Below are 20,005 nucleotides of genomic sequence, written 5' to 3' on the forward strand. Positions count from 1 at the left end.
GGAGGAGTTTGTGGGCTATGGGTTCAGAGACTGTGGCATTGGTCACTCCCTTTCTCAGTACTGAATAGGACTGGACAGGTGAAAGCAATATGTTAGGAACTAGGTGAAGCTCTATTGCTTACAGTTTTTATCCAGATTCTAGGGTATCTGAGAAATGTAGAAATACACATACATTGGTGAAAGGTGAGTGGAAAGTGAGGTGAAGGCCATGTGAATTGTTCTAGGAAACACACCTGTTGTCGCAGTCTGCCGGCGATCAGGCCCCCCAAACCATTGGTCGGCAGTTTCACATTTCTTCTCTTTCATCCACAGCGGTCATGGAGGACCAATGAGAAAGTGTGTGTAACCAAGATGGGCGGGGCAGCCCTGAGGACTAGGGTTTAAAGTAGGATGTGTCATGCTGTCGCCAAGCAGACAACGTATCAATCAACATGATTCCCATTGTTCTGGCCTCAGTGCTCATCGCTAGCGGTAAGTGTCAGCCTCTATGTGTGTGGACATCAGACAGAGACTCCAACTGCAATCCTGGAAAGCTGAAGGGTGTGCAGGCTTTTGCTCGAGCACAACACTGACACACCTGATTCAACCAGACTGGCGACTATAATTTGTTAATCAGCTGAAACAGATTTGCTTGTGCTGGGCTTTAACAATAACCTGCACTGTAGCTCACCAGGACCGGAGTTGGTAACTTCTGAGTTAGAGAGAAAGACCTGACCCTGATTGCCTCTCTGTCTACCCCCCTAGCCTTCGGGTGCGGCACCCCTCCTATTGAGCCTCTGACCACCCGTGTGGTCAATGGAGTCGACGCCAAGCCTCACAGCTGGCCCTGGCAGGTACACTGACACCCTTATCTCCCTCGCTCTATGTAAAATGATTATAATACTGGATTGCATTTACATAGGTCACTTTTCATCATTATGTATCTGTATGGAGTAACTCGTTCTATCCAACCTCAATATTTCTCACTCTCTCTTTTTCTTTCTTTTATACTTTCTTTCTTTTTAAAATTTTCTTCTTTCTCTCCAGATCTCTCTGCAGTATGAGAGGGACGGTGAGTGGAGACACACCTGTGGAGGATCTCTGATTGCCACCAACTGGGTCATGACCGCTGCGCACTGTATCAAGTAAGAGAGGCTACACAATCACATTTACACGCAAATACACAGTGCATCCAAAGAAGACCTTCGCGCGCGCGCACACACACACACACACACACAGACAGAGACAGACAGACAGACAGACAGACAGACAGACAGACAGACAGACAGACAGACAGACAGACAGACAGACAGACAGACAGACAGACAGACAGACAGACAGAGTTTTCCGCTCATATATGCTGTGATCACTGAGCATTCAACCTTCTCCAACCCTCCCAGCCTCAACCTGTCCTACAGAGTGTTCGTTGGCAAGCACAACCTGGTTGAGACTGAGGAAGGCTCCCAGGCCATCATCCCTGAGAAGCTTGTTGTCCATGAGAAGTGGAACCCCATCTTTGTGGCCTTCGGGTAAGAGTACGGTCCACAAATAGACAGGCTAGCACAACAAACCTTGAATGCTACACTAAGAAAACAGATATTGACAATAAAGATCTGATGGGTTGCTAAGGGTTGTATCATCAGCACCGAATGGAAGAAAGCAAAGCTTTGTTTTTTAGTCTCTACCTAAACAACACTGGATATGTAGAGCATTATGAGTAGCCGTATATACTTGCAGTACATCACAATATAAACTGGGCTGACTTTCAGTGGCATCACCTGTCTATCCTTTCCTTCTACAACCGTCTCTCTCTCTGTGTTCCTCCCCTGTCTCTGATTGACCAGAAATGACATTGCCCTGATCAAGTTGTCTGAGCATGTGACCCTGACTGACCATGTGCAGCTTGGCTGTATCCCTGCTGCTGGCACTGTGCTGGACAACCAGTACCCCTGTTACATCACTGGCTGGGGAAGGGTCTACAGTAAGCCTCTCTCTCTCTCTCTGTGTGTGTGTGTGTGTGTGTGTGTGTGTGTTTGATGATCACTTTCATGTGTGTTCCTGTAGGGTAACTAGCTGCAGATTGACATGTGTGTGTGTTTTAGCCGGAGGCCCCATTGCTGATAACCTGCAGCAGGCTCTGATGCCTGTGGTGGACCATGCCACCTGCTCCAAGCCCGACTGGTGGGGAATTGCTCTCAGGACCACCATGGTGTGTGCCGGAGGAGATGGCAATGTCGCTGGCTGTAACGTGAGTACCCCTGGGAGATGTGAGAGGCAGAGAGACACAGAGAAAGAGAAACAGAGAGTATGTATTGTGTGTGATATATGTGTTTGTGCATGAGCATATTTTTGTTTGTTTGTTTATATATATGTGTGTGTGTGTGTGTGTGTGTGTGTGTGTGTGTGTGTGTGTGTGTGTGTGTGTGTGTGTGTGTGTGTGTGTGTGTGTGTGTGTGTGTGTGTGTGTGTGTGTGCCTGTGTACATGTGAGTGTGTATGTGTTACTGTTAGTGTTTGTGTTGTGTGTGAGAGTGGGGGTGTGAGAGTAACACATTCGTGAATTACATTCACTCCTCTACGTATTTTTTTGTACAGTGAAGCTAAAAGATTTAATTTGGCTCTATACTCAAGCATTTTGGATTTGAGAGGAAATGCTTCTTATGAGGCGATAGTACCGTATTTCGCCTTTTAATTGATAGTATTTTCATACATATCTGTTCCACCGTTTAGAAATGAAAGCACTTTCTGTACAGTTTCAAATCCCCCCATTTGTATTTGGACAAATTCACTTAGAGTGTATTAAAGTACTCAAAGAATGTAGTATTTGGTCCCATTTTCATAGGACGCAATGACTACATCAAGCTTGTGACTACAAACTTGTTGAATGCATTTGCAGTTTGTTGTGGTTGTGATTCGGATTATGTAGTGTCTCTTTCTCACTCATCATTATTCACAATTCATTCATGATTGTCCGTAACTATGGTAGCATCCACATTAATGTAGTAGATTTCAGAAACTAATTCTATTGTTATTTACAATACAAGCGTCTCCAAAATGACACAATACATGATTTACCATTAATTATTTGGGGCATAACATAACAAAACAAACAAAAACAAAATGCAAATGCATCCAACAAGTTCATAGAGTCACAAGCTTGGAATATGGGACTAAAAACTACAAGTTTTGACTACTTTATTACACTTTAAGTGAATATGTATGGGGACAAGATACATAAAATGCTTTCAGCTCTAAACTCTAAAACATATGTATGAAAATACTCTCTAATAAAGGTTACATTCTGTACTGTCACCTCATATGAAGTATTTTATTTCAAATCCAAAATGCTTGCATAGAGATACTATTTTTATCTTCAGTGTTCAAATAGATGTATCTTTCTCAACACCCCTTGGGTGTGGCAACCTTCCCATCGAGCCTCTGACCACCCATGTGGTCAATTGAGTGGACACCAAGCCCCACATAGTTTTAATTTTAATGAAATGTTTCATATCCAAATAAATGCATAGATATCCAAATAAATGCATAGATATCCAAATAAATGCATAGATATCCAAATAAATGCATAGATATCCAAATAAATGCATACAGTGGTAATCATAAGTATTTACACACCTTGGATATTTTTTCACATTTTGTTGATTTACAAAGTGGCATTAAAATGGATCTACACAAAATACTCCATAATGTCAAAGTGAAAAGAGCATTTTTACAAATGTTTACCAATTAATAGAAATGTAATAACTAAAATACACATCTTGTATGCAACAAGACACTAAAGTAATATTGCAAAACTACATTGCAAAGGAATATACTTTTTGTCCTAAATGCAAAGTTTTATCTTTGGGGCAAATCCAACACAACACATCACTGAGTAACTGCCTCCTTATTGTCAAGTATGGTGGTGGCTGCATTATGGTATGGGTGTACTTGACATTGGCGAAGACTGGGGAGTTTTTCAGAATGGAGCTAAGCACAGGCCTAGAGAAAAGCCTGCTTCAGTCTGCTTTACACTAGACACTGGGAGAGTAATTCACCTTTCAGCAGGACAATAACCTTCAACACAAGGCCAAATCTATATTGGAGTTGCTTACCAAGAAGACAGTCAATGGCCAAGTTACAGTTTTGACTTAAATCTGCTTGAAAATCTATGGCAAGACTTAAAAATTGCCGTCTAGTCATAATCCCCAACACCTTGACAGAGCTTGAAGAATTGTGAAAAGAATAATGGGCAGATATTGCACAATCCAGATGTGCAAAGGTCTTAGAGACGTAGTCAATGAGGCTCTCAGCTGTAATCACTGCCAAAGGTGTTTCTAACAGGTATTGACTCATGTATACATTTTTCTTCCACTTACAAAGTATTTTGTGAGATCATTGACTTATATTGATAATTTAATCTATTTTAATCCCACTGTGTAACGCAATAAAATGTGAAGAAATCCAAGGGGGGGGGGTGAAAATATATGCCTTGTTGCATGTCTTTGGTTAAGTATGAAATCAATTCTCTTCTTCTTCTCCTATAGGGTGACTCTGGTGGGCCCCTGAACTGCAAGAACCCAGAGGGAGTATGGGAGGTCCATGGTATTGCCAGCTTTGTTTCTGGTCTGGGCTGCAACTACGCGAAGAAGCCCACCGTCTTCACCCGCGTCTCCAACTTCAATGACTGGATCGACCAGGTAAAAGGACATGTTGACATGACTCACAGAGCTAAGGTTTACACGCGTCATTACAGTGTTAATTAGCATGACGTCGGCATTCTGGAAAAACCTTTACATCTCAATAATGTCGACTTTTCAGACACTGCAAAAAAAATGTAGTTTTTTTCAAATGGATGAATTGTTTAGTCCTAGAGTCATGGAACTTTCACAGAACATGGAGGGGAATGACATCTTTCAATTGATGTGTATATATAGAAAATGTCATCCCCAAAAGTGAGCTACACGGTTTTTCCAGGATGCTGATGATGAGGGAAAACCTTTTCAGGAAATGTCACCAATGACTTGTCCTGTTTTGTCTGTCTGTCTATTTTCTCAGGCTATGATGAGCAACTAAAGTGGAGCAGAATGGGGAATTGAGTCCAATAAAAAAGGACTCAGCAAAATGGCTTTGTGATGTATTTTATGTTCATGCCACAAGATGTCCTCAGTCACTCAAGATAAAGAGAAGGGATTTCCATAAGATGTTTCCGTTGTTGGAGGTCTATCTATACATGTATCTCCATACATTCAGTACTTGATCAATCATTTTGGCATTCAAATTTTTCATGCTGTGTACCTAATATTTGCTAATAGGAGCGTTTTGGGACATTCTACTTGAGAATGTGTGAGGATGATATCCTTCCAATGAAATGTGGGCTTGTTTTTAGACGAGTAAAACGTAGACCTGTATGTTCACCCCACTTCAGAAAGACAGACATCTAGTTTTCCACTTTATGCTGTCATACATATTCTGAGAATGGAAGGGTTTCATTAATGGGTGAGCCAGGCCAGATGTATTCTGCTCTCCATAAAGTCTTCCTACATCTTCGGCTTTTGATGTGATTACACTACACAGACTTGGCAGACAGGCTGGGAATGAGAATGAGATTGAGAATGAGGGCTATAGGGAAAATTATGTTTAAATTAGAATTTACTATCCATTTTTAGTATCCGTCTCTCTCTCTCACTCAAGCCCACGCTCACTTGCTCGCACGTCCCCAAACACACACTCACAGACATACAGATGTACACACGAACACACACACACACATACATACACGCAAACATACTTGCTGTTTATTGACAGGGAAATTCTTAAATGAGGGAAGATTCATTGACAGGCTGACAGTAGACGTCTCATGTCCGATTAGAGCAGTTCACTGTCACATCGACAGTGTGTGTGTGTGTGCATGCCGTGCATGGACATGTGCGTAAAGTACATTGCATTTCTCATTATCTTAGTGTATGTTTTCTCAGTGTCTATGCATGCACACAATAGTTTTAAACATATTTTGAAGCTACACATCAAGGGGTCAATTAAAGTCAGTCAAATCTTAAGCTAAACTGTTTATGTGTAAACAAACGTTATGTTCGTTCACGCTGAACCCATCCGGAATATAAAAAATTATATTCTACATGAATATTGGCATAAATCAATAATTCTAATGACCATTGGACAGAACCCAGGTTGTACTGTTAAAATAGTTGCTTGAATCTGTTGTTGCTCTGGGGATCTCTAGCCAGCTTTCTCTGGGCAGCTTTTGTCTGACGTGGGGGTCTGGTCTGAAAAGAGCTTTGTCTCCCCCTCCCCCACCCCCCTCATGCTCTGAAAGGAGCACCGGGAGACAGCTTGCCGCCTTGAATGCTAAATGCGCAAATCCCACCTCCCCAAATCGTGCAGTTTTCTTGCTATATGTGGTTTTAAGTTATAGACAATAGGTTGATTTGGCTGTAAATTCAAGTGACAATAATTTAAAGTCAGGATGTCAAAGCTTTCCCCTACAACAACTCCATACGGTGTGATACAAGCTCCAACGGGACAGTGCATATGACAGTGTCCTATGATCATGGCACCACATAGTGTGGGAGAGAAAGCCGTTTACTGGATGTTCTCTATAGGCTACTTAAAATAGCTCAGTTTAACTGTGATTCCTCCATGCCTGAGCAGGGAGCGGGATGGGAGGGAGAGAGAGGGAGTGTGTGTGCGACATCACAGTGATCCACATTGACAGTGGCGTCACTACTCTGTCGCCTCGCTCGAATCACCCGTCTGCTAACTGGTTGGACCTCGCAGGCTCTCTCTCATTCAAGCAGTGCGCAGTGGATATTGAACCACTAAGAACTGTTGGGAAGATTTGCCTGGTACTTGGTGGCAACTGCCTTGTAAAACAATAATAGTGTGCTTTTTTGGTTTAACTTTATTCCTGAGGAAGCAACGGAATCCATTGTAGAGTCTGGTCGACTTATGGAGATGTTTGGAGAGGATCTATGAATATGGTAATTCCAGACGGTGCAATCTGCTAAATGAAGCAGCTACGAGTGAGTGAGTGAGATTGAATTTGTGAAGGGCACTGTTTTAGTGCCTATTGGTCTAACTAATTGATGATGACTAGAATAGCTATCATTAGAAGAGAACAAGTTGAAGTTGCAGTTGCAGTTGCACAGTTGCACAAAACCCTTTTGTTGTCCAAATAGCCATTTCCCAGCCAACTATTGCATGTGCAGTTGAAATCTGCTATTTGGAACAGTAGGCCTATGTGTACACACAGACACACACACACACACACACACACACACACACACACACACACACACACACACACACACACACACACACACACACACACTCTTATTGTTTGTCCAGAGAACAGAATCCAAGCCGCTCATCCACGTCCACCCCATTCTAACAAACTATTGTTATCCACATAGCCATTGCATAACAGTTGGCAGTGGGTTTCATTGTATTGACCATGTCTGGTGGAGAGGGCACCGGCCTGTATCGTACACTTTGGACTCACTCGTCACTGAAATCCAACTGACATTTTCTCAGTCAGTCTGTCCTAAGTTACTTCTGGGGCCTGCTTTTTTTAGAATAGATATGAGGAAAGTTTTGCTTCGAGTAGAATTTATTTTCTACTCTTCAGTCTCTCTTGATAGCTAGTGTCTAGCTATTGAGACCTGGTTATCCCACGCTGCAAGGCTTTAGCTAACTTGGCTAGCTAGCTGGAAGGATAGCTAACCACACTACAAAGGGATAGCTCTCACCGTAAGGCTTAGCTAACCTGGGTAACTCACCACCAGGCTAGCTATACCAAACTAGCTTTTCTTACCTGGAAGGGTAGAATTGCTAGGTCTACTCTTGCGTTTAGCTCAACCCACTCAACCCAGAATCGACGGGCCTGCACCCGTGGGACTGGTTCTATGGGAGGAGACTCCCCTCTCGCACCCCCCCAGGGCAGCAACTCCTCTCAGTGATTCGAGCTAGCATGGCATTAGTCAAAGGCGACTGGGGAAAGCCCTTTTTCAGCAAAGTCCAAAGCAGGCACTTTGTTGGCATGGACATTTAGGGTATGGAGGAGATAGGCCTTGACAAGCCGCTGGTGGTCAAGCTGTCATTGACTGGCCACCTATACCCCAGTGCCTCATCTATAACCGGCACTACTCTCCCTGGTAAGACGGAGCACTTCCCCGTTTCCATATTCTGAAAGGTCTATGTGATTGCGACATGTTCAGTACACGCATTGAAGCTAAAGTCCCTACCTTTGGCTTCCCGGGCCAATTTTCAAGCAACAATTTACAAGAGATGGGCAATCTCTTAACGCCCAGTGCAGTACAAAACAGATTTCCCTGTGTTTTATATACATATTTTCACACATGAGGTTGAAATTGTGAAAATTAGGAGAATAGCCTTTTAGTGTAAGAGCTTTTTGAAAGAGACCCCCTGAAATTTCAGCCTGTTTTGGTGGGATGGAGTTTTGACCTGCCAGATTGTAAATGAGTTAATAGACCAATAAGAAAGAGAGTTCCAAACTTGTCTGCCAATAACAAATTGTTTTCAGTTTTCCCCTCCCCACTCAGACCACTCCCAGACAGTCCAAGCAAGATTCTTGCTTGAGAAATTGCACTTTGCTAAGAAGCTATTTTCATCTATTTTTTTAACAATTTTAATTGAAAACAATCACATTAAGGTACTTAATTGTTACCCAGAACTTAAATGATACTGAGATAAAAACGTCTGTATTGGACCTTTTCATCAAAGGCTCAGCCAACCAGAACCGATGGGATGAGATCTGTGTCAGTGCAGATATCAACCTCCAGGCCTCCAGAGTTGCCATCCAAGGCTGTGGGCGTGCCATTAGTGCCGTTAGTCTTCTGATGATGGGGAGTTGTGGCTCAACTTGTCCAGCCTCTCGGACACAGAAAAGGCAGATTTCCTTGACGCTACTATCATGCCGAAGGAACCGTTTGGGCCTTCTGTCGCCGGCAGAAGCGCAAACTTCGCAAGAAGTAAGGCGAAGCCTTTAACCTCTGCTTGCACGCAGACCTGGGTACCGTGGCAAACTGGTCTTCGCCTCTACGAGCCAAGGCTTCGTGGCAGGTAGAGGGCAATTCGCTGGCACCAGGGTTTCCTATAAAGCAATTCTCCCAGCGACACAGTAGGCTAGAAACCCACAGTTTGGCTCCCTAACAGAGGCTGACAGTGGAGGAAGCAGACCTTCGCTGATACCAAAGCCCGCCCAATTGATTCTCAATTACAAGTGTCTGGCCTTAGAGCTTATGGCTTCCGCCTCCCTTCACTTCTACGGAAGAAGAGCGTCTTCACTGTTTATGTGCAATACACACTTTGCAAATTTACTTGGAAAGAAATCAAATCAAATTCAAATCAAATTTATTTGTCACATACACATGGTTAGCAGATGTTAATGCGAGTGTAGCGAAATGCTTGTGCTTCTAGTTCCGACAATGCAGTAATAACCAACAAGTAATCTAACTAACAATTCCAAAACTACTGTCTTATGCACAGTGTAAGGGGATAAGAATATGTACATAGAGATATATGAATGAGTGATGGTACAGAGCAGCATAGGCAAGATACAGTAGATGGTATTGAGTACAGTATATACATATGAGATGAGTATGTAAACAAAGTGGCATAGTTAAAGTGGCTAGTGATACATGTAATTACATAAGGATGCAGTAGATGATATAGAGTACAGTATATACGTATACATATGAGATGAATAATGTAGGGTATGTAAACATTATATTAGGTAGCATTGTTTAAAGTGGCTAGTGATATATTTTACATAATTTCCCATCAATTCCCATTATTAAAGTGGCTGGAGTTGAGTCAGTGTGTTGGCAGCGGCCACTCAGTGTTAGTGGTTGCTGTTTAACAGTCTGATGGCCTTGAGATAGAAGCTGTTTTTCAGTCTCTCGGTCCCAGCTTTGATGCACCTGTACTGACCTCGCCTTCTGGATGATAGCGGGGTGAACAGGCAGTGGCTCGGGTGGTTGTTGTCCTTGATGATCTTTATGGCCTTCCTGTAACATTGGGTGGTGTAGGTGTCCTGGAGGGCAGGTAGTTTGCCCCCGGTGATGCGTTGTGCAGACCTCACTACCCTCTGGAGAGCCTTACGGTTGTGGGCGGAGCAGTTGCCGTACCAGGCGGTGATACAGCCCGCCAGGATGCTCTCGATTGTGCATCTGTAGAAGTTTGTGAGTGCTTTTGGTGACAAGCCAAATTTCTTCAGCCTCCTGAGGTTGAAGAGGAGCTGCTGCGCTTTCTTCACGATGCTGTCTGTGTGAGTGGACCAATTCAGTTTGCCTGTGATGTGTATGCCGAGGAACTTAAAACTTACTACCCTCTCCACTACTGTTCCATCGATGTGGATAGGGGGTGTTCCCTCTGCTGTTTCCTGAAGTCCACAATCATCTCCTTAGTTTTGTTGACGTTGAGTGTGAGGTTATTTTCCTGACACCACACTCCGAGGGCCCTCACCTCCTCCCTGTAGGCCGTCTCGTCGTTGTTGGTAATCAAGCCTACCACTGTTGTGTCGTCCGCAAACTTGATGATTGAGTTGGAGGCGTGCGTGGCCACGCAGTCATGGGTGAACAGGGAGTACAGGAGAGGGCTCAGAATGCACCCTTGTGGGGCCCCAGTGTTGAGGATCAGTGGGGTGGAGATGTTGTTGCCTACCCTCACCACCTGGGGGCGGCCCGTCAGGAAGTCCAGTACCCAGTTGCACAGGGGCGGGGTCGAGACACAGGGTCTCGAGCTTGATGACGAGCTTGGAGGGTACTATGGTGTTAAATGCCGAGCTGTAGTCGATGAACAGTATTCTCACATAGGTATTCCTCTTGTCCAGATGGGTTAGGGCAGTGTGCAGTGTGGTTGAGATTCCATCGTCTGTGGACTGATTTTGGGCGGTAAGCAAATTGGAGTGGGTCTAGGGTGTCAGGTAGGGTGGAGGTGATATGGTCCTTGACTAGTCTCTCAAAGCACTTCATGATGACGGATGTGAGTGCTACGGGGCGGTAGTCGTTTAGCTCAGTTACCTTAGCTTTCTTGGGAACAGGAACAATGGTGGCCCTCTTGAAGCATGTGGGAACAGCAGACTGGTATAGGGATCGATTGAATATGTCCGTAAACACACCAGCCAGCTGGTCTGCACATGCTCTGAGGGCGCGGCTGGGGATGCCGTCTGGGCCTGCACAATGCGAGGGTTAACATGTTTAAATGTTTTACTCACCTCGGCTGCAGTGAAGGAGAGGCCGCATGTTTTCGTTGCGGGCCGTGTCAGTGGCACTGTGTTGTCCTCAAAGCGGGCAAAAAAGTTATTTAGTCTGCCTGGGAGCAAGACATCCTGGTCCGTGACTGGGCTGGTTTTCTTTTTGTAGTCCGTAATTGACTGTAGACCCTGCCACATACCTCTTGTGTCTGAGCCGTTGAATTGAGATTCTATTTTGTCTCTATACTGACGCTTAGCTTGTTTGATAGCCTTGCGGAGGGAATAACTGCACTGTTTGTATTCAGTCATGTTACCAGTCACCTTGCCCTGATTAAAAGCAGTGGTTCGCGCTTTCAGTTTCATGCGAATGCTGCCATCAATCCACGGTTTCTGGTTAGGGAATGTTTTAATCGTTGCTATGGGAACGACATCTTCAACGCACGTTCTAATGAACTCGCACACCGAATCAGCGTATTTGTCAATGTTGCCGTCTGACGCAATACGAAACATATCCCAGTCCACGTGATGGAAGCAGTCTTGGAGTGTGGAATCAACTTGGTCGGACCAGCGTTGGACTGACCTCAGCGTGGGAGCTTCTTGTTTTAGCTTCTGTTTGTAGGCAGGGATCAGCAAAATGGAGTCGTGGTCAGCTTTTCCGAAAGGAGGGCGGGGCAGGGCCTTATATGCATCGCGGAAGTTAGAGTAACAATGATCCAAGGTTTTTCCCGCCTGGTTGCGCAGTCGATATGCTGATACAATTTAGGGAGTCTTGTTTTCAGATTAGCCTTGTTAAAATCCCCAGCTACAATGAATGCAGCCTCAGGATTTGTGGATTCCAGTTTGCAAAGAGTCAAATAAAGTTCGTTCAGAGCCATCGATGTGTCTGCTTTGGGGGGAATATATACGGCTGTGATTATAATCGAAGAGAATTCTCTTGGTAGATAACGCGGTCTACATTTGATTGTGAGGAATTCAAAATCAGGTAAACAGAAGGATTTGAGTTCCTGTATGTTTCTGTCATCGCGTTCCTAGGAAGAACGGGAGCATGGCGTAAGAGTGCCCAACTCTTAATGTCTTGGGGCCCCCCTGCAACAGCTATCCCATTGGATAGCTGAAAGTATTATATTTGCTTACCAAAGCAAGTGTTTACAGCCCGCTGAGGACCCGAGGGCTCATTCTTGGGCACTGTTCAAATGCATCACCCATCACACAGCAAATGCTTTTCAAATGCACCACCCATCATACATTTATGAGGTTTTGCCGACTGGATGTCACTGTACCTTCATTGGCACATACTGTCCTCAGTGTCGGGATCACTGAGTGGTGATGCTGTTGGGACTACCCTAGCTTCAGGAGTTGGCCATATTCCATATTGAGACATCAAAATTAGTATTTGAAATAGAACTTAGGGTTATTTGAGTAACCCCAGTTCTATGATAATATTAGTGAGATGTCTCACCGCATTTCCCTGCTCGCAAGACCGCAAGGAAGAAAGGTATGCTTTAGAATGACGTGATCTGGCAAGTGGCGCCTCGTGAAATTACTTTAAATGATGATCTCCAATGTCAATATAAATGGCCATTTAAACTTGATGGTCTCTCCTTCTCTCCAGTCAGATGGGTAGCTAATCTATCTCCTCTCCTATTTTTGATACCCTGTGGTCTCATTTCCCCTCTCATCAGTAATAGAGTTCTACAGAACATTCTAGAGCTGGCAGAGAGCCTGGATCTCACGTGGCCTGATGGCACAGCCAAGAAATCCAACCCATTCCCATTGTTATAATATTAACTCTATTACTCAAAGTCAATCAAGTGCATCATTGCCATAACCCTTATTAGGAAGCAAACCTGTCTTGATTTGGATTGGCTAAGAGTGGCAGGGAGAGTGGAGAGAAGTTTGAAATTAGTTTTCAACAGCATCGTGTCTCTAAATTCACCTCACTCTATCGTTGCATGGGGAAATGTGTGAGGGTGTTCTCTATATTGAAGTGTAATTGGAATTATATTCACTGAAACAGACCCAATCAAACTCACTCAGTCACACATGTACAGGCCCAGGTTGATATCAACACATCCACAAACCTGCAACTAAACACACAATCATAGGGTCTACTTCACAAACAAATTAGAATTTGCAATTAGATGACATCTATAATATATGTTGGTAATATTTGGAAATGATTGAAGTATAGTGCACTCCTAAGAACAGTGCTTTCAATGTATGATGCCAGCTCAGTGGTTTGTCAGTGGAAACAGCGCCACTGTTTCCCCCACCACCTTCGTTATTGTTTTTGTTGTGTTGATGTGACAGAGGGGAAACGGAGGAGAGGAGGCTCCGACAGCGTGGTATTAGAAATTGCGGTACATATTCTGCTGTTCTATCAAATCAAATCAAATTTTATTTGTCGCATACACATGGTTAGCAGATGTTAGTGCGAGTGTTGCGAAATGCTTGTGCTTCTAGTTCCGACAATGCAGTAATAACCAACAAGTAATCTAGCTAACAATTCCAAAACTACTACCTTATAGACACAAGTGTAAGGGGATAAAGAATATGTACATAAAGATATATGAATGAGTGATGGTACAGAGCGGCATAGGCAAGATACAGTAGATGGTATTGAGTGCAGTATATACATATGAGATGAGTATGTAAACAAAGTGGCATAGTTAAAGTGGCTAGTGATACATGTATTACATAAGGATGCAGTAGGTGATATAGAGTACAGTATATACGTATACATATGAGATGAATAATGTAGGGTATGTAAACATTATATTAGGTAGCATTGTTTAAAGTGGCTAGTGATATATTTTACATTTCCCATCAATTCCCATTATTATAATGGCTGGAGTTGAGTCAGTGTGTTGGCAGCAGCCACTCAATGCTAGTGGTGGCTGTTTAACAGTCTGATGGCCTTGAGATAGAAGCTGTTTTTCAGTCTCTCAGTCCCAGCTTTGATGCACCTGTACTGACCTCGCCTTCTGAATGATAGCGGGGTGAACAGGCAGTGGCTCGGGTGGTTGTTGTCCTTGATGATCTTTATGGCCTTCCTGTGACATCGGGTGGTGTAGGTGTCCTGGAGGGCAGGTAGTTTGCCCCCGGTGATGCGTTGTGCAGACCTCACTACCCTCTAGAGAGCCTTGCGGTTGTGGGCGGAGCAGTTGCCGTACCAGGCGGTGATACAGCCCGACAGGATGCTCTCGATTGTGCATCTGTAGAAGTTTGTGAGTGCTTTTGGTGACAAGGCAAATTTCTTCAGCCTCCTGAGGTTGAAGAGGAGCTGCTGCGCCTTCTTCACGATGCTGTCTGTGTGGGTGGACCAATTCAGTTTGTCTGTGATGTGTATGCCGAGGAACTTAAAACTTATAACCCTCTCCACTACTGTTCCATCGATGTGGATAGGGGGGTGTTCCCTCTGCTGTTTCCTGAAGTCCACAATCATCTCCTTAGTTTTGTTGACGTTGAGTGTGAGGTTATTTTCCTGACACCACACTCCGAGGGCCCTCACCTCCTCCCTGTAGGCCGTCTCGTCGTTGTTGGTAATCAAGCCTACCACTGTTGTGTCGTCCGCAAACTTGATGATTGAGTTGGAGGCGTGCGTGGCCACGCAGTCGTGGGTGAACAGGGAGTACAGGAGAGGGCTCAGAACGCACCCTTGTGGGGCTCCAGTGTTGAGGATCAGCGGGGTGGAGATGTTGTTGCCTACCCTCACCACCTGGGGGGCGGCCCGTCAGGAAGTCCAGTACCCAGTTGCACAGGACGGGGTCGAGACCCAGGGTCTCGAGCTTGATGACGAGCTTGGAGGGTACTATGGTGTTGAATGCCGAGCTGTAGTCGATGAACAGCATTCTCACATAGGTATTCCTCTTGTCCAGATGGGTTAGGGCAGTGTGCAGTGTGGTTGAGATTGCATCGTTTGTGGACCTATTTGGGCGGTAAGCAAATTGGAGTGGGTCTAGGGTGTCAGGTAGGGTGGAGGTGATATGGTCCTTGACTAGTCTCTCAAAGCACTTCATGATGACGGAAGTGAGTGCTACAGGGCGGTAGTCGTTTAGCTCAGTTACCTTAGCTTTCTTGGGAACAGGAACAATGGTGGCCCTCTTGAAGCATGTGGGAACAGCAGACTGGGATAGGGATTGATTGAATATATCCGTAAACACACCAGCCAGCTGGTCTGCGCATGCTCTGAGGGTGTGGCTGGGGATGCCGTCTGGGCCTGCATCCTTGCGAGGGTTGACACGTTTAAATGTTTTCCTCACGTCGGCTGCAGTGAAGGAGAGTCCGCATGTTTTAGTTGCGGGCAGTGTCAGTGGCACTGTATTGTCCTCAAAGCGGGCAAAAAAGTTATTTAGTCTGCCTGGGAGCGAGACATCCTGGTCCGTGACGGTGCTGGTTTTCTTTTTGTAATCCGTGATTGACTGTAGACCCTGCCACATACCTCTTGTGTCTGAGCCATTGAATTGAGATTCTACTTTGTCTCTATACTGACGCTTAGCTTGTTTGATTGCCTTGCGGAGGGAATAGTTACACTGTTTGTATTCGGTCATGTTTCCAGTCACCTTGCCCTGATTAAAAGCAGTGGTTCGCGCTTTCAGTTTCACGCGAATGCTGCCATCAATCCATGGTTTCTGGTTTGGGAATGTTTTAATCGTTGCTATGGGAACGACATCTTCAACGCACGTTCTAATGAACTCGCACACCGAATCAGCGTATTCGTCAATGTTGTCGTCTGACACAATACGGAACATATCCCAGTCCACGTGATGGAAGCAGTCTTGGAGTGTGGAATCAGATTGGTCGGACCAGCGTTGAACAGACCTCAGCGCGGGAGCTTCTTGTTTTAGTTTCTGTCTGTAGGCAGGGATCAACAAAATGGAGTCATGGTCAGCTTTTCCGAAAGGAGGGCGGGGCAGGGCCTTATATGCGTCGCGGAAGTTGAAATAGCAATGATCCAAGGTTTTTCCAGCCCTGGTTGCGCAATCGATATGCTGATAAAATTTAGGGAGTCTTGTTTTCAGATTAGCCTTGTTAAAATCCCCAGCTACAATGAATGCAGCCTCCGGATATATGGATTCCAGTTTGCAAAGAGTCAAATAAAGTTTGTTCAGAGCCATCGTGTCTGCTTGGGGGGGAATATATACGGCTGTGATTATAATCGAAGAGAATTCCCTTGGTAGATAATGCGGTCTACATTTGATTGTGAGGAATTCTAAATCAGGTGAACAGAAGGACTTGAGTTCCTGTATGTTGTTGTGGCCACACCACGTCACGTTAACCATAAAGCATACGCCCCCGCACCTCTTCTTACCAGAAAGATGTTTGTTTCTGTCGGCGCGATGCGTGGAGAAACCAGCTGGCTGCACCGTCTCCGATAGCGTCTCTCCAGTGAGCCATGTTTCCGTGAAGCAAAGAACGTTACAGTCTCTGATGTCCCTCTGGAATGCTACCCTTGCTCGGATTTCATCAACCTTGTTGTCAAGAGACTGGACATTGGCGAGGAGAATGCTAGGAAGTGGTGCACGAAGTGCCCGTCTCCGGAGTCTGACCAGAAGACCGCTTCGTTTTCCCCTTTTTCAAAGTCGTTTTTTTGGGGTCGCCGGCTGGGATCCATTCCGTTGTCCTGGGTGAAAGGCAGAACACAGGATCCGCTTCGCGAAAGTCATATTCTTGGTCGTACTGATGGTGAGTTGATGCTGCTCTTATGTTCAGTAGTTCTTCTCGACTGTATGTAATGAAACCTAAGATCACCTGGGGTACCAATGTAAGAAATAACACGTAAAAAAAACAAAAAACTGCATAGTTTCCTAGGAACGCGAAGCGAGGCGGCCATCTCTGTCGGCGCCGGAAGTATCGCCCGTCTAATGATGTCAGAGGGGGGAAAAAGTGTTTGTTGTTGGCGTTAACTTTATTGTTGTAATATCCAAAACGGAAGTGGCAGTTCCGCCAATCAGGCGTTCCAGTTTTAAAGGTCCAATGCAGCTGTTTTTATCTCAATGTTAAAATCATCTCTTGGTAACAATGAAGTACTTTACTGTGATTGTTTTCAATAAACGTGATCAAAAACATGTTCTTAGCAAAGAGCAATTTCTCAAGGAAGAACTTTGCTAGGACTGTTTAGGAGATGTCTGAGTGGGTGGGGGAAACACTGAAAACTATCTGTTATTGGCAGAGAGGTTTGGAACTCTCTTTCTTATTGGTCTGTTAAATTCTTTACAATAATGTCACCAGGCAGGCCAAACCTCCATCCCACCAAAACAGGCTGAAATTTCAGGCAGACTTTTTTCAAACAGCTCTTACATTAAAAGGGCATTATTTACATTGACATTTTAGTCATTTAGCACACGCTCTAATCCAGAGCGATTTACTGCATTCATCTTAAGATACTGTAGCTAGGTGAGACAACCACATCACATTCGTAGTAAGTACATTTTTCCTCAGTAAATCACCATTATCATAATTTTCACAATTTCACAGTACTATTCCAACCTCTTAGTGTGGAAATATATATAAAACACAGGGAAATCAAATGTTTGACTGCACTGGGCCTTTAAGACACCTTACAGATGTAGGACCTTAATTTGATTACCCTGTTGCAGGAGAACCTTCCAACATTGTAGTGTATTTGTGGTTTTAAAAGGCTTCTGAAGTCCCTTACGAAAAAAAAGATCAACTCCCACAAAAATGTCCATCAATTATAATCCATGTAATAATTCACATTTCCTGTTGCTGTAGAGTCATTTTCCTGCTGTAGAAAACTGGCTCAGATTACGATCTGAGGTGAATCACCTGTTAATGATATGGTAATCCGTCCCCAGTTATCCCCTCTAGCGTGTTAGTCTGGCCTGAAGAGTAGGTCCCCTCAGGGAAGAACATGTTCACCTCGGGTACATTGTCCCTGCACATGGAGGTCCTGACCCCTGGAAAAGACTGCCCATTATCTCAGTGTGTATGTATGTGCATATGTGTTTGTGTAAGAATCCAGTGTTTAATGGGTCTGTGTACATGTCAATGTATTACATCTCCTATTTCCCTCTTTTCTCAGGGGCCACTTGTTGGGGATAACAGAAGGGACAGCACAGCATCAGTCAGCCAAAGCCATGAAGCAGTCCATTGACTAGGATGTGCCAGTAAACCACTGATTCGGGCTTGAGTGGAACATTAAGGATTTTTATTTCTATCCACAGAAGTTGGATTTTAGGGTGAACCAGGAAATTGAACATGGAGACAGAGCTGAGGACAGGTCTCTCTGTATGGTCCATAATGGCCATAGTGTGTAACTCTGTAGTGGGCGTCCTCACCCTTATCCTCTTTGTCATCCTCTACCAGGCCTGCAAGGTGCCTTCCTGCCAAGAGAGGGCGCCAGTGCTGACAGCAGCCGAGGAGCAACAGAAGGGCGATCAGAAATACTTACTCACTGTAGTCTGACGGTGAACATAAAGAGGAAAAACACTCTCTGGCCAAACAGACTACACACACACACGCACACGCACACACACCTCTCTCTCTCTGTCTGTATTTGAGTCCATTTCTCTCTCTCTCTGCCTCTCCCTGACACAGTTGATCTCGGAGCAAAAGAACATGACAAGTGTTAGGCATTGCGTTAAAAAAAAAACATAAATCCTCTTATCTCCTTGGCTCTGCTCTGGGACGGTCCATCTGTTAGTTTGTTTAAACCCAGCAGTCTGGCCTTACCCTGCTCATCTCCACTGAACCAGTCTGATGATTTGAGGGAAAGGGTAAAGGAAAAAGCGAATGAGAAGAGAGATGGAAGGAAAGACGGAAAGCGAACAGCCCTCATTTCATCAGCGACAGATTGTTTACTAACTGGAGAAATAATGATGCCAAGTATAGTGAAATAGACCACAAGAGAGATAGATAGAGAGATAGATAGAGAGATAGATAGAGAGATAGATAGAGAGATAGATGCGGAAACAAAGGAAGGCCGTGATGATGGACGAGAGAGAAGGAAAGGGATGTTTTGATGTGTTGTTTACTAAGAGAACGTCCAAGAATCTCAATAGTTTAAGGAAAATAACAAAAACAAATGGGAAATGAACTCAACATTTCAACTAAAAGTTGCGCTGTAACACTTAAATGTGTCCGTCTGCCACTTACTGGGTTCGTAACCTTCTCAAGGAGTGACACCCAATGACAGTATAATGAGAATCTTTTCAAACAACTCCCAGAGATAGTGATGTTGTGACGCGGAGAATCAAAATGACTACTTGAAACAGAAGGATCTACCATGTACTGTACTATGCGAATAACCATTCCACATGTGTAATTATGATGGTGATGTTGTTCTATGAATCATGGACATAATGTTGGTTTTAATATTTTATTAACACAATAAATGTTTTACTTTTGCGTAACTTTTGGGGATGTATATTACTGACCTTCATTGATCATGTCACTACAACCAGCACAAAATAACCACAGCATTGTCCTCACAGTGCATGACTATCCATTGAAATACCGGGAGCAAAGTGCAACTATTGCACTGTAGTAAAGGTGTGGCTAGCAGGTCTTGAATCAAGTCTTCCACAGTGTTGATTTAACCACAACGTCATTGGTGTGGGTCACTCCTGTAGCTGCTGTAAGTTGCGTCATTAGCCTTCCAGATCTGTTTTGACAACTGCTATGGTCATTGTCACACAGACCTGGAATAATTACAGTAATGTATATCTCCGATCTGCTCAGAAATGCTAGTCTATGATGCGTTGTAATGCGCAGTCCTTGCATTATTTTGTAGGCTTCTGCATTATACAGGATCTCTGAGCGCCACAGGTCATTC

The 20,005-nt window shown here is 44.3% G+C and overlaps 1 protein-coding gene and 1 long non-coding RNA gene across 3 annotated transcripts; both read left to right on the forward strand.

Moving 5' to 3' along the window:
* The first annotated feature begins 361 nt into the window (after nucleotides 1-361).
* ela3l (elastase 3 like) lies at nucleotides 362-5,179 on the forward strand. Its single transcript, XM_024439164.1, has 8 exons — nucleotides 362-471; nucleotides 745-833; nucleotides 1,027-1,124; nucleotides 1,380-1,508; nucleotides 1,824-1,960; nucleotides 2,082-2,227; nucleotides 4,523-4,675; nucleotides 5,034-5,179. The coding sequence occupies exons 1-8, from the start codon at nucleotides 432-434 to the stop codon at nucleotides 5,049-5,051; spliced, it is 810 nt and encodes a 269-aa protein (XP_024294932.1). The 5' UTR covers nucleotides 362-431; the 3' UTR covers nucleotides 5,052-5,179.
* Nucleotides 5,180-6,733: 1,554 nt separating this feature from the next.
* LOC112263153 lies at nucleotides 6,734-19,588 on the forward strand. 2 transcript variants are annotated; one of them, XR_002955455.1, is made up of 2 exons: nucleotides 6,734-7,019; nucleotides 18,254-19,588. It is a non-coding gene; the product is annotated as an uncharacterized LOC112263153 (long non-coding RNA). The 2 variants fall into 2 exon arrangements; XR_002955456.1 differs by having other exon boundaries at nucleotides 6,734-6,973.
* Nucleotides 19,589-20,005: the final 417 nt, after the last annotated feature.

Source organism: Oncorhynchus tshawytscha, linkage group LG12 (genome assembly GCF_018296145.1).
Source record: "Oncorhynchus tshawytscha isolate Ot180627B linkage group LG12, Otsh_v2.0, whole genome shotgun sequence".
NCBI lineage: Eukaryota > Metazoa > Chordata > Actinopteri > Salmoniformes > Salmonidae > Oncorhynchus > Oncorhynchus tshawytscha.

Bases quoted from the DNA above. Each gene is read 5' to 3' on its own strand.
- ela3l (XM_024439164.1), top strand. From the start codon at position 432: ATGATTCCCATTGTTCTGGCCTCAGTGCTCATCGCTAGCG. The intron at 472-744 runs GTAAGTGTCAGC...CTACCCCCCTAG, and splicing joins CTCAGTGCTCATCGCTAGCG to CCTTCGGGTGCGGCACCCCT. The intron at 1,961-2,081 runs GTAAGCCTCTCT...TGTGTGTTTTAG, and splicing joins TGGCTGGGGAAGGGTCTACA to CCGGAGGCCCCATTGCTGAT.